General features: G+C 51.9%; 1 protein-coding gene across 1 annotated transcript in view; it reads right to left on the bottom strand.

The window, feature by feature from the left end:
• The window catches only part of klhl29 (kelch like family member 29), a gene marked incomplete at its 3' end in the record, with an annotated part of 168,610 nt that overhangs the window by 92,503 nt on the left and 62,634 nt on the right, over positions 1–13,473 (bottom strand). The window contains 1 exon segment of the mRNA XM_030345735.1: positions 5,998–6,318. Within this exon segment, the coding sequence (XP_030201595.1) occupies positions 5,998–6,279 (282 nt within the window).

Genomic DNA, 13,473 nt, shown 5'->3' with positions numbered 1-13,473 from the left:
AATGTTTCTGGCTGGAAAGTAATGTCTTTTTGATTGTGCCAAAAGGCCAACCAGGACCCCCTGCTCTCTGCTAAACACCCCTCTATGCAGACTCCTAGCAGGGGGTCCGCTGTGATTTCTTGGCCTGCTGACCTAGATGCAATCAATGGCGTGCCGTAAATGCGTGGAACGTTTCGAGTGGAGGAGGCACAATGTGTTCTCGAGTGCCTGCCTGGTGTCGCAATGAAGGTGTTTCGCGTCGCATCTGGAAAGAGAACGGGCGGTGTGAAAACTAATACGCATGTTACGTGAGGAGACAGTTGGCGGAGATAGAATTAAAGTTTCACAAGCGAAATTATATATATATAATGCCAATTAAGAGCAAGGTGTTAATACCTTGTCTTTATCGCACTTAAAAATACAAACATTTACATTTTACTCTTAGCCTTTAGTAGCAACATGTTATACATAACGATGCTAACCACATTGTTATAAACATCATAAATCAAACAACGTACAGGAAATTACGATGTGGCTCGGATTGGGCGTACGTATTTTATGAAATCATTGCATTAAAAACAAAATGTGTTCTTAAAAGGGTTCCTGCTTGAAAACATCATGCATGGAATGAAAACCAACCAAAAAAACAGAGAGGGTTATACCAAATAATGGGGGATGGAGGGGGTTTCACCACCTCTTACTAGGGCATTACAGCAGGTTCCCAGACGCCCATTGTGTATCAATGGGGGCATTTGTGGAAGAGGTGCTTCCAGCGGAATATTAACACGAGCATTAGCCGATGAAAGACTTCACCTGACGCTGATGAGAACCGCCCGGAATATTCTCACCAACACAGCGATAGCGTCGTCAAAACGTCTTCTTACTCCCGACCCCATCATCCGCACACACACATCCCACACCGCCATTATGCTGGTGCTAAACCTTCAACAAAACAATTCCTCTCCCCGTGTACGAAAACCAGACAACCCTCCATTTTTTCGTGTGTGGTTGATTGCTCGCGGATTCTATGCAAATGATCTCCATTTATGACAGTCCCCCCCCCCCCTCCACCCTTCCGCCTCCCCCCCCCCTCCCTCCCCCCCCCCCCCCCCCCCCCCCCCCCCCCCCCGCCACGTCTCTCAACTGAAATAACCTGGCCTTAAATCTCCGGCTCATCAGCCTGACACCGAAATAGCAGCAGTCTACCGCGCCGAGACGCCGACGCTGGAATAAAGCCTCGCCGAGAAGAGGGGAGACCCGTGCGGCTGCTATAGCGCCGATGACAAAGTAATAGTACATAAAATGTAATTAAAAGGCCCGGCTGGAACCAACAAAGTGCATTGTGGAGTCCAAATTAAGCGCCATCCGCTGTTCCGTGCGGCTGGGCTCATGCGAGGACGGACAACCGTGGCAGATGGTACTGTTCCACGCTAAGCGTTGCACCTTGTTTGCCGACGTCGACGAGACACGTGCGCTCAAAAGCACGCACACACACACACACACGTGCACGCTAACATACACACCAACGCACAAACACAGCAAGAGACACGCACGCATGCACACACGCGCAAACGCACAAACCAACCTAAACACACAGCAAGAGACAGATACGCACACACGCACAAAAAGCCGCGGACACACACACAGGGCAAAGCACACACATACACACACACACTGACGCACGCACAGGTGCCAAGCCGCGAGGAGCTCCTCCAATTTATCATTTAATGCTGTCGGAGGCGTTGTGTGTTGAGTAGGGGGGTACCCAGGGATGAGCAGTGTTATTATTATTACCAACTTTACAAACACAATTATGTGCATAAGTATGTTTAATAAGTGATTATGTACGCAAGTGCCTTCGAGGGAGCAGGCGTGTGCAATCTTTGATTATTACACACGCATACAGGCACACTGCACACACCCACCCGCACGCACGCACGCACGCGCACATACACACTGCGAAACTGGACAACATGCACAGCGTATGCATGGATCGTATGCATTTGTATTAGTAATAATTTTGCATAGTCGGATTTTGCATCTGAACTTTTCCTGAAGGGAGTCTCTCTCTCTCTCTCTCTCTCTCTCTCTCTCTCTCTCTCTCTCTCTCTCTCTCTCTCTCTCTCTCTCTCTCTCTCTCTCTCTCTCTCTCTCTCTCTCTCTCTCTCTCTCTCTCTCTCTCTCTCAGGAGGAAACATACCTCGACTGACCCTTGTGGCTCGGAGGAGAAGCATCTCCAAAGCGAAAGCGAGGCGAGATCAATAACTGTCAGCATCTGTGGAAGCCCCGGACAGAGTGGAGGGACCCGGGGACTGGGGGGACCCTGGGACCCGGTGAGGAAACAGAGACCAGAGTCCCTTCCATCCTCCATCAGACTGTCTGCGGCCCACACAGGCTTTGATCAGAGATGACAGAGAGAGCCAGAGGAAGTGAGAGAGTGGGAGAGAGATATGGAGAATGACATACAGAGAAAGAAAGAGAGAGAGAGAGAGCGAGAGACAAAGGGAGAGAAACAGAGAGAGAGCGAGCGAGAGAGAGCCAGACAAAGAGAGAGAGAGAGAGAGAGAGAGAGAGAGAGAGAGAGAGAGAGAGAGAGAGAGAGAGAGAGAGAGAGAGAGAGAGAGAGAGAGAGAGAGAGAGAGAGAGAGAGAGAGAGAGAGACATACAAAGGGAGAGAGACAGAGAGAGGAGCAGGAATAGATAAAATGAGAAAAGGAAGGGACTTGGTCTTATGGCGTAAGCTCTGGAGGGCTCCCCAGTATCTCTTCCAGATGGTGATTAAACCAAAAAAAAACTGCCTTTCAGACTCTGGCCATTTTCCCGCTGTTTTATAAAAGTCACCGTTACAAAGGGGTGTCAGACACAAGATGAAGTAGAGAGGTAAATCCCTGAATAAAGTTAAATGGAAAGAGCAGGTAGGAGCAGGGCGAGTATGTGTGTATGTGTGCGTGTGCGTGTGCGTGTTTGTGTGCGTGCGTTTTTTGCCGTGTTTGTGCGTTGCTGTGTGCGTTAACGTTTGTGTGCGTGTGTCACGAAATGAATTCCCCATCAAACCGCCCTACCCATGCTTACAAAAAGACGTTTGCATATGCACATAGACGCACAGGGATCAACACACAAACACACACACACACAAATACACACACGGTCCCTCTTGCTCTCCAACACACACACTTAATAAGCAGCAAGCGCCACACATGCATTTAACAAGAGGCAGCAGCGCTCGGTGCAGCTATACGGAGGGCTACACGCTACACGCAGGGAACCAAATTGCCCTGGCAGCCCACTGAATCATGACAATGACCACGCTGGAAGTTGAGAGAGAGAGGTAGGGGGGAGGGAGAGAGAGAGAGAGAGAGAGAGAGAGAGAGAGAGAGAGAGAGAGAGAGAGAGAGAGAGAGAGAGAGAGACAGAGAGACAGAGAGACAGAGAGAGAGAGAGAGAGAGAGAGTCGCGGCTAGGCTTTGCCCCCGGATGTGTGTAATTATTCAGTCTCCCCTCCGACACGCTGCCAAAGCAGATTTACCGTTCGTGTGGTCAGTGCTACTCAGCGGGGCATCTAATGATGTGCACTTAGGGGGCTAAATTACCCCGGCATTGTTTACCTCTGCTCCAGCGGCGGTTAGTGTGCAAAGGCCTGCTGGGAGACCGAGACAGAGAGAGAGAGAGAGAAGACAAGAGAGAGAGAGAGAGAGAGAGAGAGAGAGAGAGAGAGAGAGAGAGAGAGAGAGAGAGAGAGAGAGAGAGAGAGAGAGGAAGACAAGAGAGAGAGAGAGAGAGAGAGAGAGAGAGAGAGAGAGAGAGAGAGAGAGAGAGAGAGAGAGAGAGAGAGAGAGAGAGAAGAGAGAGAGAGAGAGAGAGAGAGAGAGAGAGAGAGAGAGAGAGAGAGAGAGAGGAAGAGAGAGAGAGAGAGAGAGAGAGAGAGAGAGAGAGAGAGAGAGAGAGAGAGAGAGAGAGAGAACAAGAGAGAGACAGAGAGAGAGACAGAGAGAGAGAGAGAGAGAGAGAGAGAGAGATAGAGAGAGGGGATGAGAGAGAGAAACAGAGAGAAGACAAGAGAGAGAGAGAGAGAGAGAGAGAGAGAGAGAGAGAGAGAGAGAGAGAGAGAGAGAGAGAGAGAGAGAGAGAGAGAGAGAGAGAGAGAGACAGAGAGAGAGAGCAGACGAGAGAGAGAAAGAGAGAGAGAGAGAAGTATAGGGAGTGATGGAGAGCAGGGGTAGAGAGTAGAGAGAGAGAGAAAGAGACAGAGAGGTTGAGAGCAGAGGTTGGGTTGGTAGAGATAGTGGGGCAAAAAAAAATAAAGAAAATAAAGAACCCAGCGGGTACTCGGGCAGTTTGAATTAAAACCCGGGTGATCTGATAGCGAGGAGAAGGAGTGTGGACGGAGGCTGAATAGTCTCCATGGATGTGGAGGAGGCTGACAAGACTCGCTCGCCCAAAACCTCTCTCTCTCCCTCTCTCCCACATACACACACTCTCACTCTTTGTCCACACACACACACACACACACACACACACACACACACACACACACACACACACACACACACGCTCACATTGTTTTTTGCTCTCATCCACCTTCGCACACTCTCTCGAAACACACAAACACATTGCCTCAAGCTTCCTCTTTCTCGCTCTCTCTCTCTCTCCTGTACACACAATATTACTACTGTGTCTCTCTCTTTTTCCACACACACACACACACACACACACACACACACACACACACACACACACACACACACACACACACACACACACACACACACACACACACGCACACGCACACACACACAGTCTAAAAACTAAGCAACCCGCTCAATCTCTTAACACAATGTAGCGAAGTGAATCTAACTGAAAAAAAGAAACCAGGCAAGCTAACAACAAGCGAAGGCATCCAACTCATCTCGTCTTAATTGGAGAGCCCAGTCCCCAAACGTAAACCAGCAGATGAAACCGCTATGAATCGGGTAGATCGTAAGGCGATCGGTTTCGAGCTAAAACACCAGGTCGTGTACAGATGTATATTATATATGCCAAACGCGTCAAAGGATCAACTCTAAGACTCTCATATTCTTCCGTTAGGGAAGCGTCTGACACTGGGTCAGTGACTACAGAACAGAGTGTCAGTGAGTGCCGGCGCCCGGACCTTGGCTCAGAATCAAGGTGTGCTCTCTGCGTGTCGCAGGTCGTTAACATAGAGACGACAGAGGGGGAAAACCAGTGTGGAGGAGGAGGGGGAGGAGAGCCGAGAGCCGACAGCCAGGGATGAGCCTCTGGCAGCAGGAGAGGTGGGACCACGCAAACGACGAAGCGGAAGAGTGAAAGGGAACATGACCTCAAGCTGGAAAATCAGGGGGAGGGAAGAGAGGGAGAGAGGGAGAGAGAGAGAGGGAGAGAGACCGGGTGAAGGATGGGAGGGGTGAAGATCTGAGGAATTGGGGGCGGTGGGGTTGGACTGGGGGGCGGGGGGGGGGGGGGGGGGTGGATGTCGGGAAGGAAAAGAAGCAGGGCTTGAGGGAGTTCAACAGAGGAGGCCATGGGAGACGGACAACGCTGGAACTCTTTGGAGAAAGTTGGAGAGCGACGTGGAACACGGTGGTGGGAAGAGAGAGAGAGAGAGAGAGAGCGAGAGAGAGAGAGAGAGAGAGAGAGAGAGAGAGAGAGAGAGAGAGAGAGAGAGAGAGCGAGAGAGAGAGAGAGAGCGAGGAGAGCGAGAGAGAGAGAGAGAGAGAGAGAGAGAGAGAGAGAGAGAGAGAGAGAGAGAGAGAGAGAGAGAGAGAGAGAGAGAGAAAATGTGAAACACGGCCAGTTGGAGAGCCATCAGAGACCGAATACAGATGATGGATAATAAGCTAATTAAAAAGAAGGCAAAAAATAAAAAAAAATAAGGAAAAAGCGACTTAGGACTTGAGGAGCATGTCCAGGAGGGTGAACAGCAGGGAACCAAGAGCCCCGCTGATCCAGAGTTAGAGCCCGGTCCTGGGACTGGGGGGCAGCTGGTCAAGGCTGTCTTACCTTGCTGGCCGCGAGCGAGACCGCCGCCGCCGCCGCGATGCCCCGCTTGACCGCCATGTCGCCGCTCGACGTCGTCACGGCGACCGTCACGGGGGGCGTGGGCAGGAGCGAGGGGATGACGGGCAGCGGGAGGAGGCCCGGCCGGTTGTTGCCGTTGACGACGGCGGCGGCGGCGCAGCTGTGTCCGACCGCGCCGTTGTGCAGCCCCGCGGGCCGCAGGTCCCGGTGGCGCTCCCACGGGCCCCGGTAGTCCCGTTCGAAGCGGTGATGGTGGCGTGACATCACTTCCTCTATCTCTCAGAGGGAACGACAGGAGCCGGCCTGAGAGGAAAGGAAAAAAACGAAGAGAGAGACAGAAACGTTAACATCCGTTTGATGAATATGAGGTGGACAACCCCCAAGCTTTTTACTGTGAACTCTGTTATTCGCTAGCCTGTGCAAGAGACGACTGCCTAGACGATGAGTCTCCAACGTGGGAGAACTCCGCAGACAGAGAGACCGAAAGATTCATTAATCGACGACAGCGGGAGCGATATAAGTCTGACATACGGCGTCAAAGCAGGCATATGGAGAGAGAAAGAGGTAGAGTAGAGAGAGAAGTATAAACAGACAGACACAGAGAGATGGAGAAGGAGAGAGAGAGAGAGAGAGAGAGAGAGAGAGAGAGAGAGAGAGAGAGAGAGAGAGACAGAAATAGAGGCCAAATAAGTGACGAGAAAAAAAAAGCGAAAGAGAAAGAGAGGGAACATGTTGACGCGGAGGTGTGAACGCTCTCGTCAACATCTGTTCCCATCGAAACCCATTGTCGCTCGCCCCGACTCTCTCTCTCGTTCCTATTCTGCCAGTTTATTAGAGCGAGGGAGAGGCTATTAAAACACACACTTCACTGCCAACAACATAAAGTGAAAACGAGTCGCGCGCCTCCAGACTACCACGTTAGCGGTTATAAAACAATATTCCCAGGCAAGGTACGAAAGCAAGTAAGAAAAACACAATCGGCCATTTTATTGTTGTGCCGCTGCTGGGGCACACGACGGAGATCAAGAACGCCATCATCACAACCTCAGGATCACAAAACCCCTCTTCATCTATGTAAATAAATGAGCGAGGGGCCCCTCATGCAAACGGCTGCTTAATTCAGCAGGATTGCCCTTGAAGAGCACACGGAGGGCCCTTGTCTCTGATAGGCTGTCGGGGGAAGGAGGGAGGGGGGGGGGGGGAGGGGGAGGGGGGGAGGCGCGGGAAGGTGGAATGCCGCTCCACACTAGCGGTGCTATTGTGTAGCATGAGCAGCACGCCACTCCGCATTACATCAGGAATCAAAGCCCGCCGCGACGCAGGCTTTCCCTGCGAGCCCCCCCCCCCCCATCAATGGAGGCTTCTGGGTACATGGGCGGGGGCACCTCCACCAAAGGGTTTCCCTCCTTGGATCCCTGCTTGGGCGAGCCCCTTGATAACAGGAGATGGATTAATAAATAAAGAGAGGAATATCGACGCCGGAGCTGAAGCAGGACGCGATGCCAGCGAGCGCCGCGTGGACCCCCGTATGGACCCCCGCGTGGAGCCCCCGCCGGCCCGGTGGCGACAGCAGAGCGACAGCAGAGCGACAGCGCCGGCCACGCCTTTCTGCCGCGCACAGGGGGGTCCGCGGCTGCCACGACGACACTCCTTGTTCTAAGACAGGGCAGCTGTGATGAAGGCTGGCATGTGTGTGTGTGTGTGTGTGTGTGTGTGTGTGGGGGGGGGGTGTTTGTAAATATGTGTGTGCATTTCTTTGTTACCATCCATTGTGATGCACACGTGAGTTACGCCTGTGCATACGTGAGTTAAGAGAGAGTGTGTGTGTGTGTGTGCGTGCGGTCTTTCGTGTGCACGTTCAGTCGATGCATAGTAATTTATGCATATAAAGTGTGTGTGTGGGTTATTTTTCTCCACCATGAGAGACGGCGAGTTAAAACGCGTGCACATGGATTATGCATGTCGGGAGGAAGCCTGCGGGGACTTTGATCAAGACAACACGCCATGCAGCATGTAGTGGATGTGCTGCCCGTGTCTCAATTCATTCATCTTTCTCTCTCGTACCCCCCCCTCATCTCTCTCTCTCTCTCTCTCTCTCTCTCTCTCTATCTCTCGATCATGTTCACTCTCTTTCCCCCCCCCACCACCAATCTCTTCCTCTGTATATCCCCTTCGATCGCCCACCTCTCTTATCCCCTCCAAACATCTCTCTCCCCATTGCTCTTCCACTATCTCTCTCCCCCTCTCTCCCCCCCCTCTATCTCCAAACATCCTTCACGGCCCTTTCTCTCTCTCTCCTTCCTCTCTCGATCACTTTCTATCTCAGATTTCTCTTCCAGTCCATGTCCCCGTCTCTCTCTCTCTCCCACCTTTCTTTTACCTTCTCCATCCCCCTCAACCCCTTCCATCTCTCCTCTCTACATTCTCTCCCCAAACTTCTCTATCGCTTTCTCTCTCGGAGATCTCTCCCCCACTCCATACCATACTCCATATCACTATCTCCCTCTCTCTCCCCCCTCTCCCTTTTCCCTTCTCCATCCCCATCAACCCCTTCCATCTCTCTCTCTCTCTCTCTCTCTTCCTCTCCCACACCTCGCTCTACCCAGGGCTCTCTCCGTTTGCTAAATGACATCAAGTGGAGCTCCGTATGACAGCGGTAAGGACGTGTGGACATCAGTCAACACCCCTCGGCCAGCCTCTTGTTCTCGTCTGCGGCCCAACACTCCTTTTGCCCCGTCTCTCATCTTCCGTCTTCCCGCCTCTCTCTCAACCCGGCGACCTCTACCGACGAGTTCAAAACCTGAGCGTGTGCCAAAAAAAAAACGGGGGAAGTCTTGTGTTGTCTTTTTAAAGAGAAAGGTGAGGCCAGACGTGAGCTGAGGTCCTGGATCACTCAAACCCTTTAGGGCTGCTGCCGGTGGGGTTGCTAACCCTTTGTGAGCTGACGAACTCAACAGCTCCCCCGAAGGAGGGACAGGGAACAGGAGATACATTAAAATAATTAGGATTCTCCATGGACCCTGAAAAAAATGAACAAAAGAAAATAAAATGGGCCGTGTCTTTGTAAGACCTCAAAGGCATCAATGGGGCAGGTGCAAAGTATTTGCATTAGAAATTCTGACCTTATTTCGTTGCACCTATTCTCGAAGGCTGCTAGCTAAGTAGGTAAAGCATTTCTTGGCGCGCCCATGTGATTCGACTCCCAGGTGAGTTTACTGTGAAATGCAGTGTTTTGCTTTTTTGCTTTTGTTTCCTGGAAGAGTACCACAACGGAGACCTCAAAGAGCCATGGACACTAAATAAAGCAGGGGATTTTGCAAAGAATTGGTAGATTGTCCACCCAAATCTGCAACAAATATTAAGAAATGCCTTTCTTTAGCAAAAGTCTGCTAGGCAGTAAGGTTACGGTAAAGAAATGATCTGCAAATTTCATAAAGGTCCTTTTAAATCCTTAAAAACAAGGACTCAAAGCAACTCCGTGTGACATTGAGTCATACCGAGTTTGGGAGAAAGTTGCAAGAAAAAAAAGTTTTTGGAAAATGATTCAGTGGGACACCTTTTCCCGACAATGGCAGCCCCATCCACCGCTAATGGAGACCTTGATGCACAATGACAACTTTTCTCCGTGTCACTTTTCAAATGGGTGTTCACAGTCCCGGCTGAAACACAATCATATCTGGATCCGTAACTGGGATTTCTGGAATTGTTGACCTTGGTGCAGTAAATGCCCGGTGTGTCCGTGTCAATTCAGCGACCCGCTTCTAACCGTACGTACGGCTAAACACGGCACTCAGAGATCCAAGCAAATAACTATCATGACGTGGGGCTGTCATTCATCTTGATCGCTACCCAGGAAACATTGTTTGCCATCGCTGCCGAGCTGAAACGTTTAAAGTCCCACTTGTACAAAAGCGACAGTATGGTTGGCTACAGCTCTGTTTTCTGCTACAGATCTGCGGTTTCTTGCATCTGGTTCTTCATACGTCCGATGAAATCGAAAAAGAATCAATCATCGCGCTCAAACTCAAAACAAGGTCCAGAAAATAGCCACAAAAGAAGAATCCAAAACCGCCGAATTAGAATTGACCAAACGCCAGGAGTCTAAACCAATCATCGAGATAGGATTCATCAGCAGGCAGCTCCGGAGGACGCTAAGAGAGAGAGAGAGAGAGAGAGAGAGGGCGAGGGGGGATCGGGGGCTGGTGGTGGGGGTGCCGGTGCCGGTGGTGGTGGGGGTACTAACGCTCTTAATGAGCAGAATGGCTGATGGCGTGAAAGCTTGACGCGGGGTGTCAGTCGTGTGACGGGCTAAAAGTAGGCGACTGCTGCACTGGCTGATTGGCGTTGTTTTTGCCTCCTCCACTTGGGTTTCAAAAATAACTTTCCCCCAACTCTGCTGATGCGACTGATCCCCCTGCACCTGGTGTGTGATGCACCCGGTGCGTACGTGCGCATTGATGAAGGCGCACACACACACACACATGCACAAGCGTGTGTGTGTTATCATGTTCGGCGCAATGCAGGTTTTATCAGAACGGATATGTGCCGACGGCACGATATGATCAGGATGACATCATTGCGATCACCATGGCAATGACCGGTGCTTGAGGGTTTGTGGTTTTCCATCTCTTTTATGAGCGTATCAATCTGTGTGTGTAACCCTTTGTCAGTGTGTCAGTGTGTGTGTGTGTGCTCGCATGTTTGCTTGTGCGGGCGCATGCATGTTTGTGTGTGCGTGTGTTTGCGCACACATGTTTGGCTGCTTATGCGCGCGTGAATGTGTGCGCACGCTTGTTTCTTTCCATGTATTTGTGTCCATATGTGTGTACCAGTGTGTGTCCTTACACGTTCCAGGGACGACAGCAGTGCAACTTGAGCGCCGGCCTAGCGTGATTAGCCAAAATAAAAACTTCTCCGGCAGTGAGGAGCCGGGGGGGGTTGGGAATGGAGGTGGGTGGGACGAGCGAGGGGACGGGGGGGGGGGGGGGGGGGGGATGCGAGACCCACACACCAAAGCAGAGCATCTGCCACTCGCAGGCAGCTCGCAGGGTGTTGTGTGTGAGGGAGTGGGTTGTTAACAAACCCTGGTGGGAATACGCCGGAGTCGCCGGGACAGACGCGACGAGAGACGCCAGAGAGCAGATGGATCCGTCCACCGTGGCCGCCGCCATGCCAGGAGAGGGAGTGGGGGACAGAGTGGGGGGAGGGAGAGGGAGGGACGGAGTGAGACGGAGTGAGGGAGTGAGACCGAGTGAGAGCGTGAGCAGTGAGAGAGCGGTTGAGTGGGGACGGAGTGAGGGAGCGAGACGGAGTGAGAGAGTGAGGGAGAGCGAGAGAATTACAGCGTGACCGAGGAAGGGAGACAACAGTGGGAGTGCGAGTGACAGAGTGAAAAGGGGAGTGAGAGAGTTAGCAAGAGTGACAGAGGGAGTGCGTGAAGGAGAGAGAGAGTGAGAGTCAACAAGTGAGTGGGTGAATGGCTGAGCAAGTGTCTAAGCGTGTTAGTGAGCGAGAGAGCAGCTAAACAAGCTAGCATCCAGAGCAGAAGTGAGGCTGTTTTTTCGGTTTGTGTGTGTGCAAGCGTGTGTGTGTGTGCATGCTCTACGCGTGCGTACAGTGTGTGTGTGTGTGTGAGGAGGTGTATGGGGTGTTGAGAGCTCCTTGTGCTCTGTGTGTCATCCTGCTGTTCTGGGGTGTGATGTTTACTTTGCCAGCACATTCCCCCTCCTTCAGGCAATTAATACCCCCGGCCATACAGAACCCCCCCCCCCCCCCCCCCAGAGACAGGGTCTCACTTCCACCCTCACGCCCGGTTTACGTCTATCGACCCACTCACAGTCTATCTCTGCCTCTCTCTCTCCCCCCCACCCCCATCCCCTCTCTCCTTCTCGATGTCTCAATCCCTCTCTCCTCCACTCCACACACACACGCACACACACACAGACCCACACAGACAAAGACACACACGCATACAAAAAGCGAGAACACACACACACCAAAGAACAAGCACAAACACACAGACACACAGACACACAGACACACACACACACACACACACACACACACACACACACACACACACACACACACACAGGTATGTCTCACGTGCATGTGCGCGGGCACATGCTGTCGTCTGCTTCAGTGAGTGAGCACTAATGATCAAGTGCTCCATCATCGGGGCCTGGCGGCTGCAGGCCACTGGCGGAGGCAGGCAGGCTGTAAGCGGAGCACCGCGACAAGATATTTATGACAATGGAAAAGTCCAGCAGGGCAACGGGATACAGAGACACACTCCCAGGCAGAAGACGGGACCACGACAGACTAATCCACCCGCCCCCATCCGACCCTCAGAGACCCTTGATCAGACTCACGCACACGCACACACCCATCCACACGCAAGGACATACGAAAGATTAGGCACGGACACAGACCCGCACACGCAGACAAATAGGCATGCAAACACACAAACACACACACACACACACAAACAGACAAATAGGCATGCAAATTGCAAACACACACACTCCTTGCTGTGGCCACACACACACACACACACACACACCTGCAGAAAAGGTTAAAAAAAAAGGAATGACACAAATACAAAAACAGAGGCACAGACCCAATCTGCCGTTGGCGCGCACATTGTTCAAGAACCTCACACACTGAGCCCACCAGCGTACAACACGCACGCACGCACGCAACACACACAACACACACACACACACACACACACACACACACACACACACACACACACACACACACACACACACACACACACACACACACACGCACGTGTGAAAACAGCCAGTGCGACGCAACGGTAACCTTGCCATCACTCCCTCCAGGACACCAGAGGTATTCATGCTGGTATTTAAATCATTGTAACAAGAGAGAGGAGCGAGGAGAAGAGAGGAGAGTGTGCCAGTGGCAGCGACGGGCCTCTTTAGTCTCTCGACGTGTCCCTCTGAGTCGCTGGAAGGAGAGACGCATCGGATAACAAAGACGACAAGAGAAACAGCCTCGCCTCAGATGTCGCAGTCTCCGCGGAGACGCGCGCCGCGCACGTAATTAGCTCCCATGTACACACACACACACACAAACGCATGCACACACGCACGCCAACCCGCTCTCGTGCACCGCGACGGACAGACGGGCCGGCGAACAGACGGACCGGCCATTACCGTCGACGTTCGCCGTGACGATGCGTTTGTTTGCTACCGAAATATTTGAGGCAAAAGAAAATCCTGAAAATTAATGAATGTTTTAACTGGTTTCGAAAACGTCGCCCTTCCCAGCAAATCAGCGTGTCCTTTTGCCAGTAGCTTGTGCTCAGTCGACGGTCCTTCCTAATGGTATATTATGAGGGATAAACATAAGTTATCCACGGCAGCAGTTCTAGCCATAGTGGAGGGATGTATGCGATGATTAGCGTAGCTCACTGTACAACCAAGCCGA

This window comes from Gadus morhua, chromosome 21 (assembly GCF_902167405.1).
Source record: "Gadus morhua chromosome 21, gadMor3.0, whole genome shotgun sequence".
In the NCBI taxonomy this organism is placed as follows: domain Eukaryota; kingdom Metazoa; phylum Chordata; class Actinopteri; order Gadiformes; family Gadidae; genus Gadus; species Gadus morhua.
Note: the sequence above shows the minus strand (reverse complement) of the source record. Positions and strands in the feature narration are given on the sequence as shown.